The 25424-nt window shown below is 44.7% G+C and overlaps 1 protein-coding gene across 3 annotated transcripts in view; it reads right to left on the bottom strand.

Annotated features, from left to right (window-relative positions):
• Nucleotides 1-598: 598 nt before the first annotated feature.
• tab2 (TGF-beta activated kinase 1 (MAP3K7) binding protein 2) overlaps nt 599-25424 on the bottom strand; it is a 55801-nt gene continuing 30975 nt past the window's right edge. For 2 of the 3 annotated variants that reach the window (XM_088626833.1, XM_088626835.1), the window contains exons 2-7: nt 11746-11936; nt 9928-11620; nt 6436-6596; nt 5217-5310; nt 4369-4464; nt 599-2577 (exon numbers count right to left, since the gene is read on the bottom strand). In XM_088626833.1, the coding sequence (XP_088482959.1) occupies nt 2432-2577; nt 4369-4464; nt 5217-5310; nt 6436-6596; nt 9928-11620; nt 11746-11847 (2292 nt within the window). In that variant the 5' untranslated portion in view covers nt 11848-11936 and the 3' untranslated portion in view covers nt 599-2431. Of the gene's footprint in view, nt 2578-4368; nt 4465-5216; nt 5311-6435; nt 6597-9927; nt 11621-11745; nt 11937-22112; nt 22189-25424 lie in introns of all 3 variants that reach the window. The other variant, XM_088626834.1, reaches the window with a different exon arrangement.

Raw genomic sequence — 25424 nt, 5'->3', positions numbered from 1 at the left:
AGTGGAAAAGGACGAGTGAGGAAGGACTTCTTTTAGTACCTTCATCTGTTTCAGTTCGAGTCCGCTTACATACAAAAGACCTGAAACGGGTTTTTCTGATGATCTTCGTATAGGAATTTGAATCTGCCACTGGGATTTCTTTAGTCAAGCACACATTACATTCATCTGGCCCTTTAGCACCTTGTGATGCAAACTGGAGTAATCTACAAGGCTGAAGTTTGACAAGACTTACCAAAAAAAAAAATAACAACGAAAATGAAGCAGCAGCATAATTGGGATTCTGCCAATTCGGTCTTTGGAAATGAAAGGGAGGGTGCACTTCTCTATTAAAAGGTGTTGCGAGATAAATAGGATGACATTTAAATACTTTTCAAACCTCCCTTTCATGTCCAAGGACCAAATTCGCAAAACTCTAATTATGCTTCTCGAGAATCTCTTACCAAGATGTGCCTTTAGTGCCCTCTGCTGTGAAAAGCTATGAACTGGACAAATTGTCCTCTTCTCAGGAGGAAGTGCTCTATGAACGCTGCCAACGGCCCCTCTGTAAAAACAGCACAATGACCGAGACCCTACCAAGGAAAAAAAGCACGAGGCAAAATTTCAGAATAGATTTTTTTTAATTTTTACAAATAACTTATCTGTTACAAAGACAGTTTTCCCAGCTAAAATCAAAAAACAACTTTAGATATCCAAATTAGGTTTTTATTAATAAAACATTAACAGACTCAATCTTCACACAGAACTGCAGATGAAGCTGAAAATTGGGTTGCTGTTTTTAAAAAAAAGTCTGATGTAAGTGCTTCAGAGATTAACTTCAGCCTTTTCCTACCAAAATTATCTCCATGATTTACACATTAAGCTTTTAGCGAAGACTTCACTGTTTTTGCATAATTTATAAAACAACCATTCTAACAGAAACGTGTGCCACAATACCGCACACTGCAGGACAAACTTTACAAATCTTTAAAAAAAATCCAAAGATAAAGGTCATGTCAACGCAAGTCGTCAAAACATAAGAGGACATTATCTGAAGGATTTTAAACTGGATTTGGAAAATGGTGATTGTCATCACTGCTGCTTAAGGCAACTTTACTGATAGAAATGAGGTTAAGAATATCTGGAAATTTAAAAGGGGGATTTTTTTAAATGAAAGTTTGCAAATAAGAACTTGTAATTCTCACTGCATTGATCCAGTCAGTTGTTGGAAGTCCTTAGCAAGGTAGCTTTTGGGTAAGACATGTCAACTGCCTTGAAATCCCCATCCCTCATTCCCATCTTGCATATCCTTTTAGCCTTGCCTGAATAGGCACTTTTATACAAGGTTTGACGTTTGCGTTAAAACTCTCGAGTCTCATTTTTAAACCCCCCAGACATATACAACTACATTCCAGCTGTTAGATTACGTGGTTGTTTTCATCCAAGAGATTCGGTCCGACATGAATGAAATCTCCAAAGCCCACAAAACCCTCGATCTCCATATGACATCTTAGCTGCATCTGCAGATCATCCGTGGAACATCAACATTTACAGGAGCAATGAACAGACTGAGCAGAGAAAGCTAAACTGTGCATAGTTTCATATTATTGCTCTTTTATTTAAGGCTTCACTTCTCACAGATACCAAGTAAAAAGCTTAAAGGGGCAACGTGCTTATTTGCTTTAAAGAAAAAAGTTAATCAAGTCTATTACGTTATACTTACAGGAAAGACAAGGAAATCAGCGTGAAGAAAGTCATTTAAAGCAGATTCTAAAACTATGTACAGTAAGAGAAACTAAGGGGGGGGTATTTTTATTACTGTGTACTGTACAAACAAAGCATGCAGTTTCACTTCCACTGTGTTTCACTGTGGCTTGTACAGATGCAGAGTGGAAAGGCAATCAAGGAAGGGGACACAGGGCAAGTAACGGAGCCAGTAACACTGCATGTTTCTTCCCAGTATCCTTGAAAACGGCAACCGATCACATGGTCCAAAGTAGTTTTCCCCCCTGCAGGTGTGGCGACAGCGCATACTTCCTCCCCGAGCCACCGAGAAACGTCCCCAGCGTGGCAGGCGGGAGAGGCAAAGTGCTCTCTGGCACCCCACCGGGTTGACCCCTACACGGAAGGGGGGCACTGATAATACTGCGCACGGAAGAAAGAGGCCCCTCGCGAAAACTTTAGGAAATTTACCTTTTTTTTAAAAAAAAAAAACAACGGACAGGTTTCCCCAAGTGCCGGCGACCCAAAGGTGAGGTATCATCAGCTATGTTGGCTTTTAAGTACGTAACCTGTAAACACTATCCAGTCAAGCCTTCGGTGGACAGCATTCTACTCAAAAGGCATTAACGATTAAGAGAAAAATAACCCTGTCCTTGTCCTCCTCTCGCCGGAGAAGCCCCCTCCTCTCCGTGTCTCTGCGCGTCGGTCTGCCAAGGCGCCGGCCCCGGGCGGTTCAGAAGCGCCTGGGGAACTCGCACTGCTCGCAGCGGAGGAGGGCCGGGTGGTTGAGGAAGGTGCAGGCGGTGCAGTTCCACTGAGCGCCCTCGTCCTCCTCCGCGTCGGCGACCGCCTTCGGGGTCTTGGCCAGGGAGCGCGGGTCTGGGGAGGGAGAGGGCACAGAAGCAGCACAAAGCGGGGTCACCCGGGGGCACTTCGTGACATGTTTGTCAAAGCGTCCGCTTCTAGCCTTCAGCCCAATCCAGGAAACAGCTGCCTGCCAAAGTCTGGTTATGAAAGGCTTTTTCAATTTAACCCACACGCAAAGAGTTTTAAGTTCAGACAGCTATTGTCGAGAGGGTGTTTCGCTTTTTTTCCTCTTAAAGCAAGACTCAACATTTAAAATGTCGACGGAGAGCTTCCATCATTTTCTCCAGTCGATCTGATCAAGTTCTGGATATTACATACTTGCTAGGATGCTCGTACACTGGACAGTGCTTATATTAATACCTTACACAAGTTCATACATAAAACCGAGTTTTCTTCTATCTGGAATAGGCTTTTTTGAATCAGTCATGCATTTCTCTACTCCTGCCGACAAAGGGGGACAGTGTGGTGCTTTCGTTTGATTGTCTGCTGCAATACAAGAGCCTTCAGGCTGAAGAACCACAAATGTCTCTACCTACTGTGGTTACCATATGTGGCGATAAATTGGCTGAGAGAAAAAAGAACGAGATGCTGAGACGACTGAGCTTCCCACCCTCCCAGGGTCTTCTGGGCTACAGCTGCAAAGACTCCAATGTGGTGTGGTAACAATACAATAAGCATTCAAACAACTGGTATGGGAAGCAAAGGCTGTATCATTATAAGACGTTTCTCAAAACGAAATCTTGTTTCAGTATCGCAGTGTCCTTTTAGATCATTCCCAGTGTCCACTGCCGGGCTCTTTTAGGACTCGATCCTGACTCAGTTTCGCTCTTACTGCAATGCATGACATGAATGCCATGTTCAGGGACTGAGGATGAATTAAATTCACCCAAAATGGCAGTGGATCCTAACCACAAAAACAATCACCTGGAATGTGAATAATTCACATTTACGATTACAAAACGTGGTCTAATTTATTTTACCCATGTTTCTGAAATACACACACGCTGGAAAATGAAGTAAAGCCCATGACCCAAAGATATAATTTGGAATACGTATACACATTTACCTTTATTAGTCTTAAAGGTTGATGTATTTCAAAAGAATATGCCAGGAAACCAAAAATATTTACTCAGGTGACCATTAGTTCCTAGGCTGCAAGACTAAAGCTCGGTGCTGGAGGCAAGTTTTAAAGCTCAAGAAGTGAGTCAGCGTGCACAGATGTAAACAAAGTAATTCAATAAAATACAGGGCACAAAAAAGTACTGATTTGAGTAACCAAGTTAATTTAAGAAGTGCCAGGGTTTTTTATGCCATTTGACAGTGATTAAAAACATTGACACCAGGCTTCTCTATAGCATGTCCTTATATTGTCACTGATGTCAATTCTGTAAACATGCCTTACCCAAGTGATGGAGCATGAGAGACCAAGTATAAAGCTATACAATTTTATCTTTAGATATATACAAATTTGTATAAAGATGAAGAAAATTAAAACCTACAGGTATGCTAAGAAAAGGTTTTCTTGATTCTCAGCAATATTACTACTTTTAGATATGGATATTCACACAATCTTATTTTCCATTTTTTATAACACCCATCACTGAACAAGATAAATGCTGTGAAATACTTTCAGAAACTTCGAGACAGGTAAGAAACTGGCTCCAAATTTTTTCAACATGTATTTTCTCCCGAATAATCATATACCTTTGGAAAAAGTTCACATCATCATCCTGTGCAGAAGAGGATACAGATTATAAATATAATTTAAGAAATTTAAGAAAAACATCCAAGAGTTCAACTTACCAACATTTGAAGTACCTTTGGGTTTGGGTGGAACTGGACCTAGGAATCCAATGTTGTCATAAAAGTTATGAATAGCACTTGGATTGAAGTGTGGTCCTGTAACAATGTAAAACAGGTTTCAAATCGTTTTCTTCACACCACTAGAACTTAAGTCCTCTATATTTTTTTAAAAAAAACACAGATTACAGATAAATGTGGCATTAGCATCAATCATCTGAGATTAAAATTAGTAAAACGTGCAGGATTAGCGCTAACTAGGATGTGTGAAACCAGTGTTTAAAAATAATGATGGAACAGAAAGATATACAGAGGGACATGCTTGAACAGGCACAATGCAGTAAAAAAAAATCTAGTAAAATCTGATCAAACAGAAAGGCAAAGCGATAACTTCACAGACACTAAAACGAGAATTTCACACTTCTTCCAGCGCCCAGAATGAACAGAAATGATTCCTACTATTGCTCTTAACGCACGTCAAGTGTCGTGTGCGCCACTGTTGGGTATTCCTGTGGGCCACTTGGCCAGGACACACAATGAAGTGTGCGCATGTGAAGTGCTGCCAACAGGACCATAAATCCCTTGCTACCAACCAACAGGATACAATTCAGGAAGCAACTGCTAGTTAACATTACAATAGAAGTACCTACAATACACAGAACTCTCATTTCAAACACTCACTATTCGAAATCATAAATGTTTAAAACGTACTTCTGTTTCCAACTAAACATGCTTGTTGAGGATCTTACTAATAGCCGAACATTAATTTCCATTTAACTCATCGTTACACAAAGAACTGAGGAAAAGAGAGCAAATACCGTTATTTCATAGAAGTTTAAAAAAAAACTAACCTCTTGTTTGAAGGAGATCAATTTCTTTGGTTAAGCAGTCTATATCAATTTGCAGCACCCTGTTCCTGCATCTTAACTGCTGCATTTCCTCAAGCTTAAAAGACAAAAAAAACAAAGTTAACCCCATTGCATAACAAAACACCATTCCATCTTTTACATTTTTCATACTTCAAAAACAGCATTTTTTAGGGATAAATGCTCAAATTGAGGTGATATAAGTACTGGAGTCTGTATTGGGATCATGACTCTATATGATTTATATCCATGATCCACATTGGATTAGATCTAACTAGTCAAGTTCACAAACAATAACCAAACTACGTGGTGCAGCAAAACTAAGGCCTGGAGAAATCTGGGCAGACGTCGTGTAGGAAGTGCAGGGCTTTGGGTAAATAAGATGGAAAACGCCAAGGCTGAAGAGGCTACGCAAGCAAATAACCCAACCCCTTCCTCGTGCGGGGAAGCATTAAAAGGGCAAAAAATGGGTGGAGACATTTACATTGTTAAAGTGCACAATTTTTAAATCAAGAATGTCATGTTACAAATGCACAAAAAAATGTCCAATATCTCCTTTAGAATACTGAGTATAATTATGGTCCGCAAAATATGGAAAAAGCAAGCCAGCCATGTTATTAAGCTGGTGCCCTGCGTCTTTTAGAAATGTCCCAAAGAGATCCTCGGATCCATTCGTTGCTATAAAAAATGTTCTAGATGGGCCAAATCCCCCCCCCCCCACCCACTTATTTGTAAATGTTCTTACATCATTAAATTCTTTTTAAAACCTTTAGATGCATGTTTTTTTCTCCACACAGCACATGGCTGGAGTGTACTGAACACACACCTTGTGTTCATGAAAATCCAGATTTTCACAGCTCGTCTCCCGCCTTTAACCACTGGCAAGTATTGCCCAAGTACGAAACGCTGCGGCACCCATGAACAGAAACACATACTGAGGCTTCGCACTTGAGCTGCTGGAAAGACGACTCCAGACAGAAGAACACAGCAGACCGAGGCCATCTGCGTACATGCTGTTTCAGAGGCTGGCGGACCGCGGTGATGCAGCAGAAAAATCTTTTGCGAGCGTCTTCCCACCCAACATCTGAACGTTCCTCATGAAACGACGCCGAGCGCGACACTTCCGCGGTCTCCCGACGGCGCAGATCTCTCCCGCCACACGTGCGGCGTGCCCAATCCCGGGCCTCCGGCGCCTGGGACTTACCGAGGGGACCTGACAGACGGAGTTGGATCTCTGCAGGCGCCGCCGGGTGAGGTCGTTCTCCATCTCGTTGACCTCCGCTTTTAGCGTCTCCAGCTGCTTCTTCTTCAGCTCCAGCTCGTGCCACAGCCGCTCCCTCCGGGCCTTCTGGTGTATCAACAGAGCTGCAGGGCAGGGCAGGGCAGGGGAAACGGTGAACGGAGGGGCTCACCCGTCCGCGACAAGAGAGGACTCCACCTGGCCTCCGAAGGGCTGCCGTTTAACAGTTCACACTTCTGCTCTTAACCTGATGCTACGTTTTTTTTTTTTTACACAGTTTCACCTCAGCACTCCGACAAGTGTTACTTAATAACTGGAGTGAAATCAACCCTAATCTTGCTTGACATGTGGGACTCTTACTTTACTGAGTGAGAACACCATGATCACTTTTGAGTTCCAAAACGGTTTAAAATGTACACGGCAGTTTATAATCGGAGTGCAAATGATAAGCAAATGCAATAGAAGTCAACTTATAATCCATGTATACACAGCAAATTATTGTTACTGCACTTAGAGGGTTACATGAATACAGCGCTCTATATCCAAGGGTTAAGGTTAGAAATTCCCACACGTGTTCCACCCAATGTCTAAAGGAACAGGCAACTTCATCTTTAAAACTAAATTTCACAATCCTTGTTTCAAAAATTATTAAAGCAAATGTTCAAATTATTCAAACACCTTAAGGTTAATTAACATTTTAATGTTTTGCATATACTGTGTATACAGAAATAAGTAACTCTCTCAGAATGAGTGTTCTTACAAAAACAAACTTTTCACTACTTTTGGAGTCTGTTTCTCCCATGAGGAAAGTAAAGCTACAGTCACAGCATATGAGTCAATATGCTATGAGTCAATGCACTTCACTTTCAACTGTAACCTTAACAGCCCCTTATAAAATAAATAAGGCCTACATTACTACACAGCCTGTGTGTTAATAATACATCTTTCAGCAATGACAGTCTTTCAAGCACAAGATCATTAAACTGGCTATTCATGAGGTGCACAAAGGTAGAACTAGTTTATCAAAGGATTATAGGTGTTTGAACTTTTCACACTGACAACTTAAGAGCTATTCAAGGAGATTTTAAGACACCGTATGAACAAAAGCACTTGCATAAGATTTGGATTTTTCCCCTGATTTCTGGTAGGTAACAACAGAAATACCCTTCTATGATGAAACAGAGACACATGCTATCCTTAGTAATGAGCTCCTCCAGGCTGCAGACAAACATTGGAAATTAAAGGGGAAAAAAAACCCGAGCTTGTAAATCTTTCCAGCTTTCTTTCTGGAGAGCTCTGCAGCTAGAGGGATTAACAGTGCTCTCCGCATGGAAGTGGAAACAACACGAAGCAGTTGTGCAGAAAGCAGCAACAAGCCCATTTCAGAGATAAGGGGACCATCTGGAAGGATTCAGTTTTGGATTTCCAACCTGCAGTGATTGGAAACGCCGCTGGCTCTCGTTGCAACGTGGGGCACTAGAATCAAGCTTCTTCCGAACATAAACGAAGGCTCGCAGAACGCCGAGCAACATGACTCGGCAGTGAGTGACTCCCTGTGCGAGCAGACATGGAAAGAGTGGGAGCTGGCATCGGAGCCCAACCACACAGCAGTCACCGCAGCAGGGACGAGACGGGGAGCTTGAATCACAAGTTATCCAGTCGAAACTCCAAAAAAGGAAGTGCTGTGCTCCTGCTCTTTTGACTCAGGCAACTGAGGAGAGGTCTGGTATCTTGTACGTTAATACATCGGTTTACCTCTCCGACATCACAGCACGTCCATGTACTTTATTAGTGGCGACTTGCAAACCACATTTCTAGCTGTAAACTTCGTGGATTATACTGGGAGATGCCAAGAAGCTGGTTTCTGAGGTGGGGGCCACCTGGTGGTGACCAGTGGGTGGCCTGTTAAGAGATTCTGAGCAATTAATATTCATCTTGTTTGCATTATTTAGAACAAAGCAAGGGGAACCTGACCAAGTGGCCTGTTTAGTTGAACCTAAAAATACAGCTTAAGCCTGTCTAAATCAAAGTTAACTCAACAAAATATAAAAGTACAAATTAAGGCACCTTCATGTAGACAGATGTGAAAGAAAACTGCTTTAAAACAACTGAATCTGTCAATGGGTGCTTCAGCTTAAATCAAGATGCAGAACTTACCAAAAGCCAAGCATGACGGAGACAAAACCCCAGATGCAAAAGACAGAAAACTGCAGAGGTAAAACTTCACAAACCGTTGAAAAGCCTGCAGCTCTGACAGAGCGAGCTACTGTAGTACTCCAGCTTGCCTTACAGACGGGTATAGGGATGATGTTTATTACCTACTGTGGGCCCACATTTCTTGATGTACTACTTGGATGTTTTTCCTCCTCAAACAGCTAAGGAAGACACTGACCCCGCATTTAAAATTCAAGTGAATTTGAAATATTCATGTTTTTCTTTAAGAGTTTTTAGAGCAAAAAGAAAAGAGAATAAAATGCTCTCGCTATTGCTGATATTGAAGTTCCCACATGAAATATCCCTGCAAGTGTATGATGATACCCGCAATCCGAAGCTCATTTTATCCATGATGCCACCGAACCGTTTTTACGACGGCCCTCATTAGAATGCCTGCAAAAAAAGCGCACTTCCATCTACATCACTGCGAACCGCCCATTACTTTCCTTACCCAGCTAAAACACGCAGAGCGCTTCCACCATCACTGCGAACCGCCCATTACTTTCCTTACCCAGCTAAAACACGCAGAGCGCTTCCACCATCACTGCGAACCGCCCATTACTTTCCTTACCCAGCTAAAACACGCAGAGCGCTTCCACCATCACTGCGAACCGCCCATTACTTTCCTTACCCGGCTAAAACAGGCAGAGCGCTTCCACCATCACTGCGAACCGCCCATTACTTTCCTTACCCAGCTAAAACACGCAGAGCGCTTCCACCATCACTGCGAACCGCCCATTACTTTCCTTACCCAGCTAAAACACGCAGAGCGCTTCCACCATCACTGCGAACCGCCCATTACTTTCCTTACCCGGCTAAAACACGCAGAGCGCTTCCACCATCACTGCGAACCGCCCATTACTTTCCTTACCCAGCTAAAACACGCAGAGCGCTTCCACCATCACTGCGAACCGCCCATTACTTTCCTTACCCAGCTAAAACACGCAGAGCGCTTCCACCATCACTGCGAACCGCCCATTACTTTCCTTACCCGGCTAAAACACGCAGAGCGCTTCCACCATCACTGCGAACCGCCCATTACTTTCCTTACCCGGCTAAAACACGCAGAGCGCTTCCACCGTCTTCATCTGATCGACCGGCGACTAATAAAGCTCAAGGCTGGTTTAGCACAAACACTAAATGCGCTTATTAAGTGCAAAGTGCGGCCCCCGCTCCCCCCACCCCAGCCCCGTGAGGCACGATGCCCCCAGACGTTGAGACCGGCGGACCGGCGGCTCCCACCTTGCGTGTAGGCTGCGTCATCCGAGCCCATGCTGAGCCGCCGGACCTCGCTGGGCCTGTCCCGGTGCGCGGACAGCGGGTCCGAGAGGTGGTGGGCCTCCGGCTCGGCGAAGTGATCCGACGGCAGGCTGAGGAGGTTGGTGGGCTCGAAGGTGGGAGACACGACCCCCGGGGAAACGGCCGGCGGCTTGTTGGGGGAGACGGTGATTTTGAAGGTGTACTTGGTGTTGGGCTGGGTGACCACCACGCGGGGGGAGGTGGCTGTGGCACAGCCGCCCACCGAGGCCCGGGACTTGGGGGGGTGGTGGTGGATGTAAGCGGGGCCCATGCTCACCTGGCCCGTCAAGGTCCTTGGCCCCGTGGGGCCCTGCAGCGGGGGGTTGGCTGAGATGTAGAGGGTGGGCGGGTTGCGGCCGCCGGGGTCGTCCCCCGCCGCGTTGGCCGAAATGTAGAACTTGGGCTGGGAGCGGGAGCCGGAGCAAGCCATCACGGCCTCGTCGGGGCCCGCCGTGGAGGCGGGCGGCGGGCTGGCGGCGATGTACACGGTGGGCTGGCTGCGACTCAGGGAGGGGCCGCAGATGGACAAGGGGGCCGTGACCGACGAGGAACCAGAGGCCGCCGAGCAAGAGGAAGGGGAGGGGGCGGCGGGGGAGGCCCGGGGCCCACAGCCCGCCCCCGGCCCCCCACCGGAGCGCAGCACGGCCGTGGTGGTGGTCGAGTTGCTCCGCTGGGGCGATTCAAGTTTGATCTCGATCTGGTTCTTGCGCGGCCCAGTGGAGATGTTCTGTATGTTGTACTGGCTGAAGGACGAAGGGCCCGGAGCGCAGGAAGAGGACGCGTTCGAGGAAGCGGAGGAGGAGGAGGAGGGCAGGCCTCCAGGGGGAGCCTGGAAGAAGGACGGTGCTTGAGGAGTCGTGGGTGAGCTGATGGGCATGTAGACGTGAGACGTCTGGTGGGCCTGCGACTGGTGCGGTGAGGTATGTGAGGAGCTGTACTGCGACGGGACAGTCCATGTGCCAGATAGCTGTGAAGGGTGGGAGATCTGGTAGACCTGTTGCTGCTGAGAACTGGGGCCATGCGGAGGCCAGCCTGCCTGCTGCTGCTGCGACTGGCGGCTTGTACCAGACTGAGTAACGTAAGGCCTAATATAGATAGAGTTACCCTGTGGGCTGTTCAGGCCAGGCTGCGGCCCGCCATGTATGTGCAAAGAGGTGGGAGTGTTCCGGCCAGTCTGAATATTGGGGGCCAGCGTCACGGTGATGGGGTTAAATCGGGGTGCCTGCTGAGAGCCCATGGAGTGTCCTTTGCCGCCCAGCTGGTACAGTCCGAGGTGCTGAGGCGGCTGCGGGTTCCGGGTCGTGTCCATGACGCCAAAGACGCTTAGGCCGGAGGGCACCTGCACGGGGGCCGACTGGGGCTCCTGCTGGAAAAACTCGCTGTTGGGCTGTCCTGCCTGAAGGGGCCCGTCGCTGAGGCTGTGGGCCAGAGTTCTGCTGCCATTCATTCTCGCCCCGTCCCGCAGCAAGGGCTGATGCGCATTCTGAGACGGCAGCCCCAGGTTCAGCTGTGTCATGTGATTGCGAAGTCCCGCGAGGCTGGAGTCGTCCGAGAAGTGCAGATTCCCCTCGCCGTACAGGTACGCCGTGCTCACCTGGGACAGGAACTCGCAACAGGCATCCAAATTGTTGTTGTTCTAGGGGAGGAGAGGAAATACGGCACACGTGTGAGAATCTTTGCCCTCAGCTTCCAATGGCATTAAAAAAAAAAAACTCACTGCAACTATGAGACTAGCACAACGGTGACAAAGCGCTCGCTCACCTGCAGTATACACTGGGACACGACACCCTCGGGTACTTCAGGGAACTTCTGGCGCAGGTCATGCAAAACCTGGATGTCAATCTGCTGGCTTGCCTGGGCCATTCGTGTATTGCCAGGTCAGGACCGATCGCTCTTTTCAGCGGTGTGAGGCCTCAGTGACGGCAGCACTCCTCCCAGCGCTCGGGCATCTTCTGTAAAACACAGCGCGAGTCAGGTCAAGGCCTGCTGCACAAACTTCCCCAGGTCCTGAAAAGCGAGGGGGGGCCCCCGATTTATGCCACAAATAATGCAAACAAGAAAAAAAAAAGGTCGTTTTAATTGCTTTCAAAGAAATGTTCACCTACAAAGCAATGAAAGGAACAATTTATCTCATCTAAATATCAACACCCTTCCTTCCGGTCTGCCACGGAGATGAGAAATCGGAGCTCACTCGGGGTCCATCGCCTCCATCCACAGGCGAGAAGTACAGTGCAGTCCGTAAGCATCGGGACAGTGACACAGTTTGTGTTGTTTTGGCTCTGTACTCCAGCACGTTGGATTTGCAATGAAACGAGGACTCTGAGGGTAAAGTGCAGAATGTCAGCTATAATTCGAGGGGATTTACGTCTATATTGGATGAACCATAAAGGAATCTGCCCTTTTTGTATATAGTCCCCCCATTTCAGGGGACCAAAAGTAAGTATAGGGGAGTACAGAGCCAAAACAAGAAAAATTGTGCCACTGTCCAAATGCTTATGGACTGCACTGTACATGTGCTTCTGGATGTTTACGACCAAGTTCGCAAAGTCAGTGTGGAATTTTAAAAATAGGTCTGTTACACATATAGGCGACCAAATTCAAAATGTACTCAACCTCTTTACCTCTTCACCTGATAAAGAAAGGATCATATTCTAAATGAAGCCACATCCACAGGGACACTCACTTCCACAAACCTAATTGAAAGATAAAGATCTTTTTATGGCTTCTGACTCACACACAGTACTTATAATTCACTTAATGTAATTAATATTGTTTAAAACTCTGGTATGCACATTATCTAACAATCTCAGTCTTTGAACTAGCTGGAAACAGTTTGCTCGGTACGATGTACACAGACAGTTAAGTTGGAGGCCTCTTTCCCGACTCAACCTCTTTATAGACTACTAGCATCAACAGTTCAGACTGGTCTCAACTTTATTCTCAAGTTTCAACAACATTTAATGTTTCATTCTAGTATTGCAAACACAACACAGTTAAGATGGTTGCAGTGTCAGTTTCACCATTTTTCTTTCTCACAGATCTGTTTCCTCGCTACACTGACCTTCAAAGGTCCTAAATATCTTTTTCTATTTTACAACTGTCCTTTTTTCAGGAAAGATAATTTATAGGAATGAAAAGTTTATTTTATGCAGATAATCCAAAGAGAAAAGTATTCACTTATCCTTTTCAGAAATCATGTTAAGCAATATTCAAAACCATGCCTATACATATATTAAGGTATTTTCCCATACTGAATAGAAAGGACATTCACACTACAGGACGGTTTTGGCCAAGGCACAGACTGATGATGCACTATCCCTGACAAACTTTATCAATTTCATTTGATAATAATATTGGATAATTCTCCGATGGTAAAGCAGAATTCGAATTTGATCAGACTTTCAACAAATTACAGTAGTTAATAACCTACAGCTACTTATAACATGACTGTACGATAATGTCAGTAAGCTGACATACTCCTCTACCTGTGAATGAGCCAAAGGAAACTGACTACCGGTTATTAAATCTTGGTAACGAAATACATTCATTGATGTCATTTTTTTTCTGTGACATTTCAAAATAAGCACAAACTTGTGAACTTTGTGAAAGTACTGTAATTCCACGTCTCAAACTCGCATTTGAGTTCCCACAAATCATGACGTGATGCAGCGTTCCTGCTCACTAGTCACTGGAATGACTAATGTAACGTCAGAATGAACAAGGACACGTTGTGCAGCAGACACTTCACGGCAGAAATGTTCCAACATGATCTGCATGTGGAGTCAAGTAGCATTTGCTGGCAAAGCCGTCTCGAAACCGAAAGCACTATTTCTCCGGGATTGAGAGAGATGTGTTCTCAAGCACGCTTGTTCACAAGGCAACAAGGCTTCAACACGTCAGGGGAAGCTTTGTGCAGCCATGTCCTGAACCGCTGAACTTGGAGCTGTGCATACCTGGAAACGTGACCCATTCCGTCACGTTAATAGGAGGTTTACACGTTACTGTGGACATTTTACTTTCACCGTGGTTTGACATGCACTCGACAATGCTCATTCCTTCTACTCCCAGAATATAAAAAATAGCGTTGCAGTTCCCCTGTAAACAAGATGTGAAGAACCGAGAAGCAGAACCGGACGGAGCCTCGCGAGGGCCAGCCAGGTGCCGGGCTGCACAGCAGGGAACCCGGCACAGTTCAAGAGGAGCCGCGACGCCACACGGCGCGGCCTGAGTGTCCACAGGGAGGACTCTCGCATGGGGGAGAGGACACAGATGACGTGCGGAGCGAATCTGGCAGGCCGCGGGGGCACAGCCAACAAGGGCAAAATCAAGGGGCCCTTCATCTCGTTTTGTTTCAGTCAATCACAGCTGGGAAGAGTCTCGGAAGTTTGTAAACATTTCGAGGGAACACATAAAACCCCCGTTATAATATTTCAAAAGTTCAAAAAGCAGAGAGCGATTATACAAATGGTAACGTGTGGACTGTCAGTTCCGCCCTGGTGAAGTTAAGGTATGGGTATATCAAGCACATGTGGAACTCCTTACTCAGTAACCCACTAAAACTTTGCACTGTATTTTGAGTGCAGCACTAAGTGGGGGGCAAACATGAAGTCATGTGGCAAAGTACAAATCCAGCTGTAAATTAATTTTTTAATTATCTTAAAAAAACAACTACTGCAACTGTGTACATCCCAAGTGTTTTTTGCTGACCTTTCATTCTGTCTAATCCTTTGGAAAAGGATAACTTTGTTCTCTTGGCACAAATAAAGACTGTAAACTACACAAGTTTTAGAAAGAAATGGTTTCACACTATCACCAGATGCATGCTATTCAAAACTTCCCTACAGAAAATACCAACAAAAACTTTAGTGCTATAAAACAAATTAATCAGTCTATGATAAAAAAAACTGCCCTAACTCAACATGCCACTCTCATCTTTAAGCCACAGTTCAAATGAGCATGCCTTCCTAGGCTCAACGAGGAATTCACTTCTGAATCAGCAGAAAGTCTTGTTATACAACTACAAAATGGCAAAAAAAAATGCGTTTCTGTGGTGTAGCCTACTTTCCTCCAGCTTTGGTTCACAGGACAACAGGCTGAAAAGCTCTATGGCTGTTTTTTAGTTTTTCCCTGGGGCTTTGTACAATGCACCAGTGTTACTATAACACACACACCTGATAGTCTCTATATGTCATGCAATTAATCAAATGAGTCTCACTGGAAAAAAAAAAAAGAAAACATTATAAATGAGAGCTCGATGCTGGACAGAAGACTTTTCAAACACGCAAGAGTTTCTTATTTTAACCCCCACTATTTTAAAGCTTCCTTCAGAGGAAGTCAAAAATAGAACACAACCTTCTGTCCAAGTTTACATTCTGGGTATAAACTTATCCATTCAGACATGGCAGAGTGATCCCTTTTTTCTGCTAAACATCTCAAACAGCTGTGTTTAAGACCCCAGATCTGTACGAGTAGGGGGACTGAGTTCTAGATATATGGTGTATGGTTACACTTATGACAAGAAAGTCACATTTTACTGTGGAGTCAGCTTTCTATTTTTTTGACAGTGTAAAGGTTGATCACTTATTAGTGATCAATAAGAGTGTAGATCTGTTATTTATCAGATACAGAAGCTGGGCTATAAGCACACCGCAAGTGCAACAGAACGCAGCAGAAAGATCTGTTCATGTGCAGTACCTGCAGTCTAATTTTCCCCAAGAGCAAAGACAGAAGCAGCTAATTTCATGTATGTACTGTATGAAGAAATGAACAGAACACTCATTCCTAAAAAAAACGGTTCAGCTATTTTCACAATGGAGTGCCAATCCTTAGTCTTCAAACTTCAAAAAGGTTTGACACAAATGCTAATGACTATGTAATGGTCTTCCTAATTGTATTTTAAAAAAAAAACATTAAAACAAAATGAAAACAAGAGGAAAGGCTTGGTAATATTGGTACTGCTTGTCAGCATCCTGCAGATCAGTATTCCAAACATCGTTTACTGTACAGAACCATTTTGAACGCTCCTATGTGTAACAAGATCATTTACCTCAAGAAAAATGCAGTATGTATATTTTTTTATATTTCATGCTTGAAGTTCACAATTACAATTTGCCACAATTACAACCAGCACTAATAACTATGATGCCCTTCCCACGGATATCCCTGTGGGAAATCTCAAAGTGCTATTGTCTAAAAGCAGATCATCATATCATTCAGGCAGAGCACTAACTCACTGTGAGCTTGAATATATGCAGATGATCATTATTTTAATAAAGACGAGGCTTTGCACTCGGAGACACTCAGAGACAGGGGCCAGACCTCACATTCCAAAGACACTGCAAGTACTCCTTTTGAAGTTCATCAAAAATAACCTTCAGCAGGAGAAATCTTACAGTGCTCAGCCCACTCTCCTCGGACAGATTAGAAGAGCTCACAAACCTCCTCAAAAAAACAAAATAAACACAAAAAAAGATACAGTAAGTAAAGAACCCACTGCAGTAAATTTATTTCCATAACAGAAGTGCTGACCCGCAACTCAAACTGCTATTGTCTAAAAGCAAATCAACACATCCAGGCAGAGACTAAACTCGCTGCAAGCTTGAATATACACTGGTGATCGTTATTTTAACACCCGAAGACAGCAATCTGAAAGCAGGTCTTCACTTGTGCCATCTTTCTTCTGAAGAGCTCACGAGGGGTCTGAAATCTGTTTCTGACATCTCTGGGTACAGCGGTTCGAAAATGCACAGGTTGTTTAGCAGGACTCTTGAGGGCAGCCTATCGAAGATGTGACAATACGTCAGTGCCTGTGAGATACTACGGAAATAAAAGAGCCTTGTTGAGTTAAATCCCACCCATCTAAAACCCTAGCTAGCCAGGTCAACCAAGTCCTTTGCGTCCGATACGTCTTCCTCTCGGACCCATAACAGCCTTTGACAAGCTGCAAAGTAATATCTGCAGCAAAGCGACGGACTTCCACATTTTTATCAAAATCTTTATCAAAATCTTGCTGTGCCGCATTAGGCAGAGGACAATAACAGGAATGTCGTATACTTCTGCTAACCGCCTTGTAGTCTGAAGACATTTAAACAAATAAAGGAACTAATTATTGGCAGGAGAAACCCTCAGGGCTGCTGGCGTTTTCCCCAGATATCCAGCAGGGCCTCACACACCACACTGAAGTTCAGAACTGCTCAGCCATGCTTCAACACCACAAACAGCTACTGGGTGAAAACTAAGACGACGTATTTTATCCTGGAAAAAAAAATCCTCCAAGAATATTTGCTTGATCCTTTTATTTGTCAATGAACTTTTCTGTCCTCCTTCACCTGGTCCTACAGATGGCCAGTTCAGACCACCATTACTGTACTGCAGGAGTGGTCTACCCCAGATTAGAGTCCTCTCGGAAAAGTTCAGCTACTCAGGCTCTAAAAATCAACTAATTTCTGTCACAAAGTAGAAATTTGGAAAACGTTAGACAGTTTAACAAACGCAAAGGGACAGTTTTTAACACAGAATCACAATAAAGCCCTCTCCAGGCTGTCACTGACAGAGCGCAGTTACTGAAATGCCAGAGGCAGTCTCAAGACTGAGAAGTGACTAACAGTAATCACTCTGTGAATCAGGTTTACCGACCGTCAATTTCTCCTCCCCATAAAAAGACCATTCAAAAACGCACACACCAACGGCATCTTCAGCATTATTTACACCCTTCAAACATCACGCTGGCACAGACCCAATTTCATTGGAACAATATTAATTGAAAAATGGCAATTGTTAAGATGCTTCAGAGGTACACATTCACATTGTGCTGAACAGCTGAACATACAGTGGCATGCAGATTTATTCATACCCCCGCCCAGGAAAGCATCATATACAGATTGGCTCAACAACCACAGGTTTGCCACCCATAAAACTTGTTCACATACCCAACCCTGTGGAACGTTTACTCAGACACGATCCTGCCCGCCAACGTATCTATAAAGCCTGTGGCTCCTGCACCAGTTCGTGGCTCTATGCAGTCTCGTGTGTCACCACCAAGCTAGACAATCAGATGCTCATTTCGCAAATTAGTTCAGGTGGGGAGCTGCGTCAGCAGGCGACGTCTGCAAAGGAGCAAGTAAAGGTTTATTCCCCGCTGGAAAGGGAAGAGAGAAAACACGTCTCGGCTGTGGAGCCTTCTTCGGGGATGAGAAACAGAGGAGAGTCCTCTCTTGGTGTGGGCATGTGAGGACTGTGCTCCTCACAGCGCTACCTGTTCAAGTCTTTTTTTTTTACCATTTGTGATGCGAGTTATTCACAACCATGGCCTCCCAGCACAAGACGAATGAGAAATGAGATGAGCTTGAACAGGAAAGGGTTAAACAGGCATCCATACGGACAATAAGCAGAGGTGTCAATCAGGGCCCGTGGTGCAAGCAGGCAGCTACGAATGAAAAAGTGTCAAGAGTCCTCAGGAGTGACATGTCAAACAAGCAGGAAAAACATTCAATATCTGAATCGAATCCCAGTGTTGGAAAAAAAGTGATGTAAGGTTCATTCATCATTCAGGAGAAATCCAGACACCTCAAACTGAGGCGAAGGGAGTGATTTGATATGTTAAACTATATTATTATTATTAATTGCTTATACTTACATAGCGCTTTTCTGGACACTACACTCAAAGGTCTTTACAGGTAATGAGGATCCCTTCCACCACCACCAGTGTGCAGCCCCACCTGGATGATGTGACAGCAGCCATAGTGCGCCAGAACGCTCACCACACACCAGCTCTCAGTGGGGAGGAGAGCTGAGTGATGAGATGGGGATTATTAGGAGGCCATGATTGGTAAGGGCCAATGGGACATTTGGCCAGGACGCTAGTGTAACACCGCTACTCTTTTTCGAGAAATGCCCTGGGATTTTTGGGACCTCTGTTTTACATCTCATCCGAAGGACAGCGCCTTTTTACAGTATAGTGTCCCTGTCACTATACTGGGGCATTAGGACCCACACAGACCGCAGGGTGAGCGCCCCCTACTGGCCCCACTAACACCTCTTCCAGCAGCAACCTTAGTCTTTCCCAGGAGGTCTCCCATCCAGCTACTGACCAGGCTCACACCTGCTGAGCTCCAGTGGGCTGCTAGTTGTGAGTTGCAGGGTGATATGGCTGCTGGCAAGAATGTATGTCACTATATTTGTAATTTTTAGGGGAGACGTATGCAAACACATATTAGGCACTGATGAGTACAGGCTGTGGGAACCCAACCCCCTGTTTTTAACATACTCAAACTGTTACCAACTGCGGCTGTGCGTACTGCAGGGTTTTTCACTAACCCTAATGGCTGGGAGGGAGAGGTACGTGTCTATAAAGATTAATGCACTGGATAGAGAGTCTGGATGACTTTCACACCTCTAAGGTTTCCTTTAAACAAATGCTAACAAAAATCTGGATTCGAATGCACAATGAATTCAGTGGAAGTGAAACAGAAGCCTCTAGAACTATATACAGGCCAGTGAAGGTCTTTACTATTGCCCCAGGGTATAAAATGCTGAAGACACATAGTATGGCTGAGTATCATGTCTAAGGTCAGAGATCTCTTTGATGACTGTAGGCGAATGGTCACCCACCACTACAAGCTGAAGGAGGACTATAAAAGAACTCACAGAAAAACAATTATCCAATTTCCACTGTAGCTTTCTGTACTTCTCTGGAGCTAGGAAACAAATGGTTTGGGAAAGAGCTGGAAAACCCGAAGGAGACATCCAAGACATCTCCCAACACATACTGGCATCTCCAGGGTACAAACGTTGAAAACCACCATTCACAGTCACCTGCAATAATGGGGCATTCATGTCCAGGTCAAGTCAATACAAGATTAGAACACGCATCAGGAGCTGCTAACCAGAACAGTATTACAACGCTGAAATCCATCACATTTTCAGTTACTCCTTTGTCCTTAGAGAGGGGTGTCAAATACCGCCTATGGGCCAGGCCCAGTCTGCCAAGTCCATTTGTTCACCCAGGGGCAGATGTGCTCAGAGCTATCAGCCTGGATTCCATCTGCGGCGATGATTTCGCTAGCCCACACATGAAGCAGGCACGCTTGATAATGTCACTGTAACAGCCTCACAGACAAGAGCTGCCTGTGGCTCTCAACCGCGATCTTATCATGGGTGGCTCAAGTGCGACAGGGGCATGTTTTAATTAAAAAAAGGGGGGGAGGGAAAAAAAATAACTCATTAAGAAACCTGTACACACCGTCCATGTAAACTACACAGTTTTGGGCAAGATCGGGGACTTAAACACCATTGAACTTACTGACCCGTATACCTAGTGGGATGTAAAATACACAGCACAATACATTTCTGAACACAGTAATAAGAGCTTTGCAATTCTGCTATTAAAGAAACAAAATAAAATAATGAGGTGGGGTTCAAGAAAAGTGGCACAACTTATTTTTTCACGGAAGCGAAAGGAAAGAAACTTGCTTGATTTTGTACAACAGGCAGCTGCTGCCAAAGGGCAACTGCAATAGTTGTGGAAGTGTCTACCTATAAAACAGCATTCTGCATTTTTGTTTTGTCAGACTGCATACCTTTTACCTTGTCTTTCGAAAGAAGGAAACAACCTTTTTTAAAACACTAGAACTGATAATTAGTGCAAAATGCTTTGCACTTATCACAAGTGCTGAATTTTTAGCATTTTGAGAGTCCCTGATAGCTCCTTATTCTGATCACGATCCCCAGTACTTTAACACGCATTTCAGTCCCACCGTTTACTACTGATACATTTATAAAGTCGTCTCTCTTTTTGAAGGTAACTCATTCCTTAAAAACTTTTCATAATGCAAAACTTTGCATAACAAATTAAATTAATAAATTGAGCATTCTTATAGCAAGGGGTGGGTAAATATATTCACAAAAATAAATGTGGAAGTTTTTGCATAAGTTGTCCCACACATATGGGACGTATGATTAAAAATAATCACTACTGAGATTAAATAATCATGAAGCATAATACTGAATAAAATTTCTTGGAGGATAATGAGCACATTTGGCATGTAGTGAAGATGCAATGATTGCTCTCCATTTTAAAGGAAGATATGATGTTGTAAAATAAACACTAAATAAGCAACACTACATAATGATTGTGTCCAATATCTCAACAGGTTATGGTATGTAGGGTCCCCCCGAAGCACATTAAATTAAATCTGGACAACTTATCCAGAAACAAGGTCCGACACCTTGCAGTCTTAGAGGGTCAACGTGACCCTAATCCATCACACAGACACACATATAAGGGAACAATTTAACTTTTAGACTGTGATGGAAAAAAATATTTTTAAAATAATTAAAACACCTGGAAAGCACAATACTTGAGTTTATGGTAAGGCTTTATACAACTCAGTTTTAAAATAAAGGAATACAAATCTTTGATCTTTTTCTCATGCCCACCTTGATGTGCCACACAACTCCACATCTGTTCTCATTAAGCTGGGAGTGTGTCTTGAAGTGCAGGCCAGCTACTTAGCAGTGGTTTGATTTATCTATTCCGTAGTGCGGTTCTGTTTTTGGTCTGTAAGAACCGATAAGAACACTGAAAACAGGAGAGTATAAAAAAGTTTTAACTACTTGATCGATACCGATTACTACATGCTGTAGCTTGTTTGCAAACATCCCAAGACAATTTTAGTTATTTTTCGGTGTACACAGATGACAAAGATCAAGTTTAAAGAACCATTCTGTTAAACAAAGCTGAAAGAAGTTCGTGACGCTTTTCATCACATTGAAACAAAAATGAATGCCATGAGGATTCCTAAAAGACACTGGAACACTCCACACATTCTCCTGTTCCATAAGCCTTATGCACACATACTTATTTAGATAAAGCAGAACTGTGTTCTTGCTGAAGAATAAAAAAATAAGCATTAGCAGGCCACATCTTGCTTCCTGGTTCAATTGAGGTCTTAGTTATTCAGCTTTTAATAATGTAAAAATAACTCTTCCCTCAAAACACAGTCAATGACTAAACACAATGTATTAAAAATTGGGTATTTAAGGGTTACTGCCAAAGGTTATGCCAAAACGGTTCCAAGGTATTACAAAAAAAAAATCAAGGAAGTTTTCATAATACCACACTCGCTTACCTTCAATCCAAGTAGCAAATTACTTAATGGTCTATTAGGGATTTTGTTCCAGCTCAATCTAGAATGGCACTGCTTTCTGAAAAGAAAAAAAAATCCCTTGGAAACAATCTTTTCCGGCCAGTCCAGGGCTCTATTTAAACGAGCCTTCGGCAGATCGAGACACTGGCCCCCATGAGCCTCAGACTCCAGCTGCAATACTGCAGAGATCTACACTTCCTATTCGTGGTAAAATAAAACAAAAACAGTACTTTCTTGAGGTGGACTGGAAGAGCAGAGGGCATAAAGCATGAAAAACAGCCTCAAGAAAAACAGCTTCTAAGCTAAATCTACATAAACGTTAACCGTGCAAAGCTTCACATTTCATGAAGCAGGCGAGATCAAACCTGCAAAGGGACTGCAAGCCTAACAGCTTTTGCTGGAGACCTAGTTTTGGGTTGCCCTCTTAGCTGAGGGGGCTGGGGGGACAGGAAATCAAAAATTCTTCACTGCTAACCGTGAAGCTGGCTGCTGATTAGAAGCAGGCAGGCACAAACTCCTGGAGACAGCCCGCCCCTCGAAGGGCACTCCGCAACACAAGGAGGTGTGACTTCCACAGACACGGCTCTGTGCGCTTTCAGAGCGGAAAGAAACCACCTTGTCCATCTGACAGCGTCATGTGGCTTTCCAGATCCCCGGCCGAATTTGAAGAACACACGTTTTTTGTGAGTTTCCCACATCTGTTTGTCTAGTCACTCCCAGCCGCTGCGAGAAAGGGGAAGGGCAGAGGGGTGAAGCTCGAAGAGCTGCTGAGCCAGGCTCTTCCTGCTCCTCCCCCCCTTCACCGGAGCAGGATTTCTGTGGGCGACAAAATGCTGAGTTCACCTTATCAGCCTCTTCGAAATGCGAGCGCCGCCGCATTCCTTCTGCAAAGATGACTGCGAGGTCTTCGAGGGAATACACACACGTCAGCCACTACCGACACCGCCCCGACTGCAAGAGCCCGTCAACATAACCGGGGGGACTGCGGCAGAAACCACTGCTGCTAGTACACGGCTTTCTTGCAGTCTTCCGTGTTTGAAAAAGACGGACTCTCGCACCCTGTCCTTCCGTTTGTAAAAGAAGAAAACGAGTGGAGGAGTGGCCAGGGCACGGGGCTTGTAACTGGTGGTCCGAGGACATCGATCCTACTCGGGCACTGCCACTGTATCCATGAGCATGCTACTGCACCCAGTAAATCGCCCAGTTATATAACTGGATAAAATCTAGGATGTCTTGGATGAAACCATAAGCAAACTGGCTGCTAATACAGTTCAGTTTATTTATCATATGCATGAGTGCAATGAAATGCTTCTACTGCATATAAAAATGAAATATCTTTCATGATTTCCATTGGTGGACAGGGGAGAAGGCTGAAATGTTACTGTGCTTGCTGTGGACATAAGACCATCACAAGCCACATCCCACGGCGAGATCCCCTGATTAAGGACATGGAGGTCAAGGGTTCACCCTACAGCTGTAAATGACTCAGTCTGAGAGGAGGATCCAAACAGAAACAGTGACTTGAGCCATCAGAGGAAAGGTTAGCCTCCCGGCCACAGTCCTCACAACGGGCCAATTCATCCGCAGCAGCAGCAGCATTCCTGAGAAAGTGCTTTCTCCACTGTGCTGTATGACAACTGTGACTACTTCACTGTATGACCAAGCAATCCTTCCACTCTTTGAAAAGTTTGAAAAAATACTGGGGCGGAGCGGTGGCTCTGTGGCTCAGGATCTGCGCCTGTGGCTGGAAGGTTACCGGTTCAAATCCCGCAGCCGGGCCCCTGAGCAAGGCCCTTCACCCCAGCTGCTCCAGGGGCGCTGTACGATGGCTGACCCTGTGCTCTGATCCCCAGCTTCTCTCCCTGTCTGTGTGTCTCATGGAGAGCCAGCTGGGGTATGTGAAAAGTTCCAAATGCAAGAAATTGTATAAGGCTAATAAAGTGATCTTATCTAAAAGTCACTTTCATCGACGTGTTGAAAAAAAGTACCTCCTGAGAGCGCTAGAAGTTCGACAAAAACAATGAAGGAAGGAACTATGAACATCAATATTCCACACACAGCAAAAATGTCATCACTTTTCAGGGCTTGAATTTCAACTGGTGCTCAGGAGGAGTTCACCCCTACTCGTTTGGATGTTCTGTGCAAAAGCAGCCTTGATTACTCCATAGTACTTTATTTACATAAATTATTTTATTTAAATAAAAAAATACACTTAAGAAAAACAACCTGCTCAAAACCATCCTTGTATATCATAATATCATACCTGGCAAGTTTGCTTGGGTAATCAAGCTTCAGAAGAGTAGTAACCTAGAGCCTGCTGGCATTTTCATTCCCAGTTTTGCTGGACAGCCAGCCAACTTCACTCCAGGCTGAATCGACAGGAAACAGACACTGTCTTCCTCCAGCCTGTCCTGCAGGAGACCGGGGATCGATTCCACGACAGCGAGATGCTATGTTTTTCTTAAATTACGTCCCAGGGGATGAATAAAGCAGGAACATCCACCCAATCTGGAGTAGTGTCATTGTGGAGTAGTGTAATTGTGGAGTAGTGTCACTCCAGTCTGGAGTAGTGTAATTGTGGAGTAGTGTCACTCCAGTCGAGAGTAGTGTAATTGTGGAGTAGTGTCGCTCCCGTCTGGAGTAGTGTAATTGTGGAGTAGTGTCACTCCAGTCTGGAGTAGTGTAATTGTGGAGTAGTGTCACTCCAGTCGAGAGTAGTGTAATTGTGGAGTAGTGTCGCTCCCGTCTGGAGTAGTGTAATTGTGGAGTAGTGTCGCTCCCGTCTGGAGTAGTGTAATTGTGGAGTAGTGTCACTCCAGTCTGGAGTAGTGTAATTGTGGAGTAGTGTCGCTCCCGTCTGGAGTAGTGTAATTGTGGAGTAGTGTCGCTCCCGTCTGGAGTAGTGTAATTGTGGAGTAGTGTCGCTCCCGTCTGGAGTAGTGTAATTGTGGAGTAGTGTCACTCCAGTCGGGAGTAGTGTAATTGTGGAGTAGTGTCACTCCAGTCGGGAGTAGTGTAATTGTGGAGTAGTGTCACTCCCGTCGGGAGTAGTGTAATTGTGGAGTAGTGTCACTCCCGTCGGGAGTAGTGTAATTGTGGAGTAGTGTCGCTCCCGTCTGGAGTAGTGTAATTGTGGAGTAGTGTCACTCCAGTCGGGAGTAGTGTAATTGTGGAGTAGTGTCACTCCTGTCGGGAGTAGTGTAATTGTGGAGTACTGTCGCTCCCGTCTGGAGTAGTGTCATTGTGGAGTAGTGTAATTGTGGAGTAGTGTCACTCCCGTCGGGAGTAGTGTAA

Source organism: Lepisosteus platostomus, chromosome 3 (assembly GCF_059453375.1).
Source record: "Lepisosteus platostomus isolate fLepPlt1 chromosome 3, fLepPlt1.hap1, whole genome shotgun sequence".
Taxonomy (NCBI): Eukaryota; Metazoa; Chordata; class Actinopteri; order Semionotiformes; family Lepisosteidae; genus Lepisosteus; species Lepisosteus platostomus.
The sequence above is the reverse complement of the archived record's forward strand: the minus strand, read 5'-3'. Positions and strand labels throughout refer to the sequence as shown.